The 11,170-nt window shown below is 34.5% G+C and overlaps 1 protein-coding gene across 2 annotated transcripts; it reads right to left on the reverse strand.

Moving 5' to 3' along the window:
* Nucleotides 1-66: 66 nt before the first annotated feature.
* Nucleotides 67-10,389, reverse strand: LOC140808227 (serine/threonine-protein kinase STY46-like). 2 transcript variants are annotated; one of them, XM_073165299.1, is made up of 16 exons: nucleotides 9,828-10,389; nucleotides 7,608-7,722; nucleotides 6,976-7,085; nucleotides 6,694-6,807; nucleotides 5,717-5,789; nucleotides 5,186-5,296; nucleotides 3,793-3,843; nucleotides 3,542-3,681; nucleotides 3,351-3,458; nucleotides 2,427-2,500; nucleotides 1,974-2,149; nucleotides 1,683-1,778; nucleotides 1,150-1,230; nucleotides 999-1,049; nucleotides 452-592; nucleotides 67-329 (listed from the first exon to the last, which is right to left on the reverse strand). In XM_073165299.1, exons 1-16 carry the CDS (start codon nucleotides 10,028-10,030, stop codon nucleotides 306-308), a joined length of 1,668 nt encoding a protein of 555 aa, XP_073021400.1. In that variant the 5' UTR covers nucleotides 10,031-10,389; the 3' UTR covers nucleotides 67-305. The 2 variants fall into 2 exon arrangements, with proteins under 2 accessions (XP_073021400.1, XP_073021399.1); XM_073165298.1 differs by having other exon boundaries at nucleotides 6,694-6,813.
* Between the last annotated feature and the right edge of the window lie 781 nt (nucleotides 10,390-11,170).

Below are 11,170 nucleotides of genomic sequence, written 5' to 3' on the forward strand. Positions count from 1 at the left end.
GACGAATAATAGAAAATATGACAAATTGTCCTTCACAAAAACGAGCCACCACAAACAGGGCAAAAATAGCACAAAAAGAACAAAAAATGCATTGTACATATCTTTACAAGTATAGGCTTTTTCGCTGAACTTCATATACAAAATTATCGTCTATATATATTTTTTAAACATTACAAGCATACCTTCTTGTCACGTGTAACCAAAAATCCCTATAACCTTCATATGAAGAGCCAACGAGGGAAAAAAAACCAAAACAAGCTCTCGCTAGTTACAACCAAAATGTGCCGAGTTTGTTAAATATATACTCAACAGCCATTAGGTGCAGTCTCCTGTAAAATAATGATTTCAAGCCGTGAGTTAACGACTAATAAATTTCATGAATCCATGCATAACGTATCTATATATTTGTGCAAGAGGGATGGTCTTTAGTAGTAAAAGCACACTCCCCTACCTGTATTTCATGTAGGAGTTCCTCAAGTTCAATTCTAATCTCGGTGAAGGAAGGTCGTTTAGTAGGGAGAGTTTCCCAACATCTTTGCATCAAGTTTAACAGCTTGGGATGTACGTGTTTTGGGAGTTCTGGTCGAAGACCCTATCCCAAAAATATAGAGCAATGATTAAATAGAGATGTACGATCAGGTAAATGACACGGCAGATTGAAATTTCTTTGAACTAGGGCAAACAGTGTCATGCAGATGTCATAATCCACCATAAGATATAAGATATTATTCAATTCATTCATGTTTTTATAGTGTCCGTTTCAAAAAAATATTGCTGGAATTGCCAAGTCTTAAGATTTCATCCCCTAATATCAAGCATCAACATGAGAACACAACGAAAAGATGATACAGTTAGCTGCTACATGACCTATAAATATGCAAATGTGATGCAATGAAAAGATGATACAGTTAGCTGCTACATGACCTATAATATGCAAATGCGATATAAGGGCTCAGAAATTATGTTAAACATAACATTAGGGAGAAACACATGCTAACCTGTCTCACTCCCAGCGCAGCCTGTAGAGGTGTCATTGTATCATAAGGCACCTGGAAGCAGAAGAAAAGAATAGCAATATTATGAACTGACTTCGAACATACTAGGTCTTGCTCTAATTATCATTTACAACGGCTGGGTTTAAGAACAAACCTTAGCTGTCACAAACTCCCAAAGAACAATAGCAAAACTGAATACATCTGCTTTTTGGTCATATGGTTGATGATTTATCACCTATGAAACAGTTTTAGTAAACACTAGCTTTCAGAGAGTGCAAGAAATTAAAAAATATGCAGATGGCAGATCAAAGCATCAAGAATTTAGAGGCTTCATGGGTTGAATTAACAAAGGAATTTCAGGAAGGATGCCTGCCATTCAAACATTCGTATGCGCAAGCCTTTGAAGTTCTACATATCAAGACAATAAGTACCAGGTCAACGAAGAAAAATTTCTTTCCAAACTAGAAATGAAAGATGGTGCTCAGACACGACAAAGACTCTGGTATAAATTATAATATAATGTTGTTTAGGACTGAGTGGTTTTCCCAAGGACAGATCTTACTGCACCACATAGTCAAAGTTTAGAAGCCAATATATATAAACTATTCCAAATCAAGACAACAAAGACTGAATGTATTGATTAACAAATTACACACCATGACACTATTCAAGTAAAAGTATTATTACCTCAGGTGCCATCCATCGATATGTTCCAGTCTCTGCAGTCATCACACCACCATTATTCTTGAATCGAGCAACTCCAAAATCTGCCACTTTAACAACCTTGAAACAAATTATCACACTGATCAAGATATGTATAGCACCATTACGTCAAAATCAAAAGATCCTAAGATCAAGTTAGAAGGAATCTTATTCATAAAAAATATACATTCCCCAGTAGCGGAAATTTCTTATGCCGAAAAATATCAAAGGGACAAAATGGAACATTAAATAAATGTTAAGACATCATGAACTCACATGACAAGTATCCATAAGCAAATTTGCTGTCTTCAAGTCCCTGTGTATAACATTCTGTTGGTGAAGGTACTCCATTCCTTTGCAAACGTCAATTGCAAAGTTCAGCAGCTGTGGTAGCTTCAATACATGATGATTCTTGTGTAAATATTCATAAAGGCTCCCTCCGGACATGTACTCTAAATACAAAATCAGAAACAACATGAATAAATTAAAAAAATTAGATAACAGTTGTGATCAATATCCGACAGATAATTTAATTGGCAATAAGATAAAAAAAGGAGGCATCCATAAAGATAACAATAAATGCTCACACTACCAAAGTATTCATTCAACAGTAAGGTAGGAATAGAAAATTCGTTCAGAGTTCAAAACAAAAATAACATAAAGTATACAACGTGAACCAAAATTATTCGGAAATGTTAAATCAGCTCAACCGTATAGAAAGCACCATACCTGTTACAATGCATAAATGAGGTGATTTTGTGCAAGCACCGATGAACCTCACTACATTTCCATGTTGAACCTGCCTGAATTTTAACAAACAAAAGAAACGAAATATTACTAGAATGAAAAATAGCATGTTTCTATTTATGGCTCGCAACTCGGACAGCGAAAAATAGTATTTTCATAACTGTACGGAGAAAACTGTATCTTAAAGGGAAACTGTGACAGACAAATAATGTTGATTAAGATGAGCACTTTTCTTGTCCTGGATTATTGAGAAGTTCCACAATTCCAGTTTGAAAATATAGTTAAGAAAGTAACAAAATGAGGTAGCAACAGCAGTGCCACAAGATATATCTCACTTTTATTACAGGTAAGGCATACAATAACACTAGTGATCGACCAGGCATTTCTAACAGCAATCATATCATGGCATTACTTTTGTTGGATGATTTCCTGACACATGATTGATGCAGGAGTATCTATGAAGCAATTCGCTTTTGTCTCAATTTCATGTTACTTGGAAAAGAAAGAAGTGTTGCACCAGTGTCATCTGATTTTAGGACATTTTATTAAGCATCACTATATGGTGAATATTAGATGCATCGCTGACATATGTAAGCTGTCTTCCATCTTTGGGTTTTGTCCAAGAATGCCTAATTTTCTACTTAGATATTTTCATGTTTATGAAAATTCTACAAAAGTAGCATGGATATTAAAACCCAGAGCACAGAAGGCAACGAAGCTCGAAATAAGAAACTAGGAGAAATGTTACTATTTTCTAAAACACTTCCAACCTTGAATTTATTTGGCAGACAACTCAAGAAAGAAATTTCTTTCACAAATTTTCACATTTAAAAAAAGTAGCCATTTAAATCAAATAAAAAAATTCTATCTGAATCTCAATAGTAAAAAGCTGCAAAGAAAACCTACCTCAAAATGGCAACTTCTTGTGCAAACTCTGTCTCCAGAGAATTATTCAAATGCTCAGATCTGAGGACCTTAATAGCAACATTATGACCATAATATACACCATGATACCTTGTAAATAAAATACATATGTAAGCAAGCATAAGGCAGGAGAAACAAAGTCAAAAGAATTTATCACAATGCTTTCAACTAACAAATCTCCACAAGATCCGGCAGCGATTTTTTCTCCTATCTTCAACAGTCTCCAATCTATTTCCCAATCTTCAAACTTAGTTTTTGCAGCAATAGTTTTCTCTATCATTGATTGTGAGTGTGATGAAACAGACCATGATCCCTAAACAAAGAAAACCAGAGAACTGGTGATGCAACATTGATCTCCAGTATTTTATAATGGATGAGGAAAAAAACTGTTTCAAAGAAGACAAGCATAGCCCATATCGATTACCTCGCTTCTAGCAATGGCTTTTATCATTGCTTCATATAGACTCTCTGTATCCTAGCCACGATAATTCAAGGTCAACAACATATCCACTTTATCAGAAAATACAATCAACATAGTCTAAATGACTTTCATATAAAAAGTTTAACGAAAGAAGACAACCAATAGTTAAATGAGATCCTAGTAATGCTCGGCTATCCCATCACCAAGTAATCAATATATTGGCTGAAAGTGTTAAGGCACATAAAAACATTGTCCTTCAGCGAAGTATGCCTAATCTCTGTTGCAGGTTTCATCACCACTCTCAAGATTTAACTGTTACTCGATTTTACACCCCACAAATAAACTCCCTTCTGCACCTTCCAGAAAACCATTAAAACTCACATGCAAACACATGATAGAAATTCTTAAACACTTACCGTAAATGTAAAGCTTATGCCAATAAAAACTGATCATGGATGTGTGAGTTAGTTGCACTAAATAAATGCAACAACTATAATTTTTTTGGTTTGTGCTATTTAAAATACAAATGATAAAAAATCTCAAGGAATAAGAATACTTGGAAACTTAAGCGCAAAATGTGCCACCTTTGTAGCAAATGAAAGACCGAAAAAAGTTGAAGCAAGTTTGCATGGATTATTTTATTCAGGTAGATGATTAATTGGTTAAAATACAAAATAGAACAAATTTCTGTCGACCTGTCTTGAACTTCTATTTTGTAATTGAAAGAGGGTGATTGATTACAACTGAGAGATGTCAACTGTGCACAAAGATAAACTAGTATTTTCATTTTTTCATACCCACCAGAAAAGATATTAAGTTACCGTAATAATATTTAACATTTCACCTTTTTATTACATGTGTGTATTATTGTGCCTACAACAATGCAATTGCAATTGGATCAGTTATCCTCCTGATATATTTCTAAGCAGATGTGTGCCAGGTCAAATTGTAAATCACGTGGTTTCATGTTAGCAAGGACAGATTGATATTCAGTCAATGATACAAATTTTTTTATTGAAAAAATTATAATAGGTTGGGTTGAAAACACTGAATTTGTGCTGAAAGTATATAAAACAAGTCAGTAATCTAAAATCAAGTGTTGTCACATTCGGGAAACTTAAATTGTAGCAGTATTCATGTAGAACAATTTCAAGTTATACACAATCTAATTCAAACCAACCAATTTCCTTGGTGACCCCTGCCTCCACAAAATTTCAAATATAAAATCCCAAGTTTCATAATATTACTGAACTTGGTCGACATACAGTTTATAGTTATACATAATCCAACTCAAACAAACCACTTTCAAAATGTGACCCCCGTCTTCACAAAATTTCAAACATAAAATCCTAAGTTTGATAATATTACTGAACTTGGTAAGCTTAACCACAGATACCTCAACAGGCCATCCATCCACAACAAATACGTCTAGAGAGTATCCATCAGTTGTTGAAAACACATGAGCTTCCCGAATGTTGAGTCCTATGTCAGAGAGCAAAGCAGAAAGCTGCAAACAAGAGAAATACAGTAAGCAGAATCTAAGTCATGATACTGTTATTTTAAGGCTCAGTTGTCGATGCAAGTTTCTAAATGAGAGATCTCCAGGGGCAAATTTCCAAAAACGGGAGGGAAGGTAGAAAGAAGACACGGGAAGGAAAGGACTAATAGGAACACTAGAAACCATGCTTTAATCTTAAATGGCATACACAAAAGAAATAACATGCCGATTTCATCTCAAGAAAACTAAGCACCCATGCATAGAACAAAGGTATGATATATGCAATGCATATTTTAATAAGAACATAGTCGAAATACAAGTCACCGGAATATCTCCACATCACAAAGGCCAAGACACAGAAGTGCAGGAAAGTCACAAATAAACACCAACATTCTGAATAATAAGGCAGAAAATCCTTTCTTATTATACCTGACTAAGAAGCTTGGGCTTGTCAACAGTAGAAAATATCATTTCATGGATAGGTGTGCGAAGAGCTTCCTTCCTGCACTATATATTTAGATTTCAGATTCACTTTTGCACATGAAACAGACCAAACAATACAATACATATAGCCCATATCTTATATATTCAGTGGAAAAATCCAGTAAATTGAAAGCAACAGGTAGAAAGGTCTTAACAAAACGTTATTCAAAACGGTGGTTGTATCGATCAAAATAAAGAAAATTACGAAATAATTAGCAGATTACATGTGCTAAGTCACAAATAAATATCTTGACAAAGAAGCCTCAAGGTTTAGTTAAAGATGTCATTTTGTGCATCAGAGGGCTTGTTATTGCAGTTTCTTGACAAAAGAAAAAACATTATGAAATATAAATAATAATAAAAATATTGGAACGAGAAAATATTAGGGATTCTTATTCCAATGAAAGGACTGAATAATAAAACTACATAACAAAGTAATTTATATAGACTTACCAGAAAATATGACAATATTACATAACAAAGTAATGATATAGGCTTACTAGAAATATGAAAAAAACTAACCTATCTTTAAGTGCTAGAGATAAGAAACTATAAATAATATGATTTAAAACAAACGAATAAATGATAAATATAATGCAAGATAACAAATATATTTCCTCTAATTGTCTTCTCACCCCAAGCAGCACAAGCTGATAATTGGATAACAATGGATCCAGGGAATAAAACATCTTAGATAAGTACTACATCTTGAAAATCCACAGAAGAATCTTGATTCAGAGTCTTGATTGTGTATGAAATATTAAAGTAAAGTTACTCAATTCATGAAAATCAAGGATTTTTACATATAATAGGGAGGGAAAAAGAGGTCCTGACTTTTTAAGCCTGTCATCTTTCAATAAGATATTACTTCTCATCTTGAAAATGTTAACATAGAGCATAGGAAAAAGTCGCAAAGTAATTACCTTCTAGTCAAATCTTCTGCAGGATTTTCTCTGCTTATGCCATTAGAATTCTTCCAAACATCCAAATTAAGATCCTCTAGCTTAGAACAAGTCTCAACATCACCCAAAAAATTCCTGTTTCTAGTCACATTCAGAGAAAACAAGGACAAAGTGCGAGATGAACACGTAATAGATACACTCGTTGAGAACCTATCTTAACAAGAAAAAGAAAATCATCCTTAGCAGTGATATAATGTATTAAATCACTGTATCAAATCAGTATCCATTACATATCACAAGTACCTATGATTTAATAATTGGGTATGGTCATCCCCATCATCAACAGTGCCACGCAGATTTGCGGCATGAGGAACACTTATAACTTGCTCATCATCGACCACTGTGCAAATATTCTGAGGAAAAATGTGTGTAATAAAGCAAAGAAGCAGCAGAATAGAACAATAATTTAATGAAGTTCAATAGTTCGCACAGTAGGAAAATGCAGAAAAGAGCACGATTTCATCTACAAGAAAACTGTGGATATATTAAATTCATCCAGGGAAAATTTGACCAGTAACCTTTACTCACGAAACGGTAAATGGCTACATTTATGAGATAAGTTTCTTAAAGATTCCTAACCATCATTGCTCAATTGACACCATCCCAATTCCAGCTTTCAATCGTTAAAAAAAAAACTTTGGCAGCAAAAATACATCTTCAAGATTCCTATCTCCTACCAGCATTTAAGTATCAAATTGCCAAAAACATACTAGATCGGATATCCATTCCCCAAAAATTTCATAAACTTTGAGCAAATGTTGATTGCAATCAAGATATCGGTCATTCTTATCCCACTAAACAGATGACAGTCTTATCAGTGATTTTCAGATGGCAGAAGAAAGTAAACGAGGAATGTTTATTGAAGGCATGCATACCTCCAAAAAACGGATATGGAAAACAGGTCGATTATTAGGATCCTTTGCTCTAGCAAGAAGCTTTTGATGTAACAACACATCTTCCACTCTATCCAAATTTACATCGAAACCGTAACTGAAAAACATACCAAAATAAATAAAGTTGAAGCACATTACGTCCGTGGCATCATAAATTACAACCACCCCAAGTTTTCATAAATATCGTATATCATAAAAAATAACAGAACCAACACAACATTAAGATCAAACAAGACAATAAAAATATCATAAAACACCTCAAGGGATTCAAGTAATCTTTAAGTTTAAAACATCATATCTGAAAGTATCTATTTAAATCAGTCAAGTACAACTCCAAGAAATGTAATTCGAACTAACACTAGCACGTGGAACTACATATCAAATCGTAAGCAAATGCTATTGTGAAGCAACTGCTACAAATCCAGTCTGTAATCATGTTCTAACTTCAATTCTATCAATTTCATGGCTTCTACAGTATCCTCAACTACACTCGAGCTTCCTCTTGGCTCCTCTAATGATCCTTCATGAAATAGAGACAATTATTCAACATGATTTAGAGCCATGAGAATGGCTCTGCATCCAAAAAACGAATGCTGCTCTGCTGATGTTTGTCAGATCTATCAACCCATAACCCCTCAAAATGGTGTCTTAAAAAAAGATATATACATGAAAAATACACCAGCTCTTGCGATACATGATGATGATCAGGTTTGTAAACTTCAAACATCTCACTATAGGTTGGGCAAGCATCACAAAATTGGCTATTTCAACTGTTTTCACCAGGTTGAAAGCTGATTATTCTTTATTTATTTGCAAAACCATCTTGGATCAGCATTCATGTGAATACGTTATTATAACTGGAAAAAAAAAATTCAGCTATTGGCGGCTTGAAGTCTTCCTTGCATTCTCAACTTCATATAAAGTCTCGGCCCCCTCAAGTATTTTCTTGGTATAAAAGTATCTTACTCCCTAAAAAGTTATTTTTTAATCTGTGTAAATACACACTAGGATGTAGGCCTTGTGGGGCCAAGACCTGCTGCATTTCCAATGGAACAACAATGGAAACTAACTTCAAAAGTTTGTGACCTCCTTAAAGTTGCAACTCCCTATCCTCGACTTGTGGGACGATTAATCTATCTTATGATTACTTATCTTGCCATTATTTTCGCAGTCAACATTCTTAGTCAAATCAATAATGCTCCAAATGTGTTCACTTTGATATCTAAAAGATTAAGGAATTTTTGGCAACTTCATCAAGTAGTTGTCGATCAATGGAATGTTACCACTCAGATTGGGCAAGTTTTCCTACGACTAGGTTGACAACAAGATAACAAAATGTCAAGATATTTTTTCTTGATCTTCGGCTGAAGCTGAATGCTGTGAAATGCCACAAACAGTCTGTGAACCACAATCGATGCAGTACTTATCAGTTGATCTTAGAATTTTTTTTCCAGACCTCATTCTATATTTTGTGACAATCAAGCAACTACACATTTCCAGCAATCCAGTTTTTCATGAAAGAAACAAGCACATATTCAAGACCATCCTTTTTTTTTAACGTGAAAAGATTCAATCTAGTTTCATGTTGCCTACAGCTTATAAATTTACAGAAGGACCAGTATATTTGACGAGTTTGGGTGTGTGATGGATGTTCCATTTCGTTAAATTTGTAATTTGTTTGTTTCGAATGCATGTATTTTGTCGTCGAATTTCGTGGAAACCTTTTTCTTTTTACCAAGAAGAAATCTTTTCTTCCTTCTTGAAGAAGCTTGATGCGTGTGTGCAGTTTGTGATGCACTCTTGCATTTGTAAAGTATAAATTAGGGAAAGAAAAGTCAGCTTTACCTGTCAACGTAGGAATGTGACTTCCTTTCCTTTTGACAATAACATCAGTAGTATTTCGGGATTTTCACAATCTTGTTCAGCCACAAATATATCTACTCTATATAGTGCCATGTGACAGGTAAAGCTGACTTCTTTACCTAATTTATACTTTACAAATGCAAGAGTGCATCACAAACTGCACACACGCATCAAGTTTCTTCAAGAAGCAAGAAAAGATTTCTTCTTGGTAAAAAGAAAAAGGTTTCCACGAAATTCGACTACAAAATACATGCATTCGAAACAAACAAAATACAAATTTAACGAAATGGAACATCCATCACACGCCCAAACTCGTCAAATATACATTCACACAAATACCTATGAGGCAGACGATTGAAGTGACCCTCCAACTGTTCACGAAAATCAGGATTCCCAATCGCCTCTTCATTTCCATTCTCCATCAACCGATTGTACACATCATTCCTGATCACATCGTGTCCGCCGCCGCTACCGCCGCCACCAAAGCTGCCGTAACTCCTCGGCGGCGATGAACTCTCACCAACCTCCTCCACCAAATCCATATACACAATATACGCGTGCACTATCTCAACAGCAAGCACTATCACCAAGTTTGAAAAAATATATATAACATAAATAGCTAACTGAAATCCATCGGAACTCAAATCTTTTCTCCCAACGGCAGGTGGAATCTAGAGAGGGTGGCAAGAACTGATTCGGTATCCTCGCGTCAACGCAGGGGTAAAATGGTCCATCATTACTGTGGCAGGGAGAGGAGGTCGGGTACAAAGCACTGTGCAGTGGTAAGAGAGAGAAATTGGGGTTTGAAGAATGTCAAGTTCTTGTTTTTCAGATAAAGACTTAGAGACTACAAGTGCTACACTTACATACACCTTGTGTATGTATTGAGTGTGCTCCTGTGAGAGGAGGGGTGTGTGTATTGTGTGTGAGAGAAGGATAGGCGCAAAAGGTTTTTTTTTTTTTTTTTTAATGGTAGACGCAAAAGGTTGAGTGCGAATGGATAGGGCTCTGAATTCGGATTGCGTGAAATTACTGATAGGGGCAATGAATCTTGATAGAATTACCAAATAGTCAACGTTACATCATCAAGGATGTGTTTGGTGTCAGTGATTCTTTTCATGTTTTTATGGGTTTTTTTAATTATTAATTTAAAAAATAGTGTGGATGATGGTGTGTTGCAGTATTACCTTAAAATATCACGGATAATAGCGGTCGCTGTAAAATTAAAAAAACATACTTACATATTAAAAAATTTACAAATAGTTATAGATTTTATTAGGACAACAAATTTTAAATATTATCGTGCACCGTATAGAACAAATGAAAAAAAATCATCGGATTGACTTGGAAACGCAACAGTACTTATATCGATTGAGGTTAATTAATTTAATCATGCTTCACTCTCTTATCTACTAAAAATAATAAAAAGTGTTAAAAAGACATATGTTGTATCAAATAAAATAATGAAAATATATTATTTATACATGCAGGATATATAAATATCCATATATAATTGATTTTCCTATACATGTTGTATTGCAATGCTCGTGGTATAAGAACGCTAAAATTGCACTTCTCCAACTATAAGATTTTATACGATCAATATCATGCATTAGTTGCAAAAACATGAATATAGTCGACCCTACTTGATAATTCGGGAACAATATTCCTCCAATAATCAT

This window comes from Primulina eburnea, chromosome 12 (assembly GCF_022965805.1).
Source record: "Primulina eburnea isolate SZY01 chromosome 12, ASM2296580v1, whole genome shotgun sequence".
NCBI classification, from domain to species: Eukaryota; Viridiplantae; Streptophyta; class Magnoliopsida; order Lamiales; family Gesneriaceae; genus Primulina; species Primulina eburnea.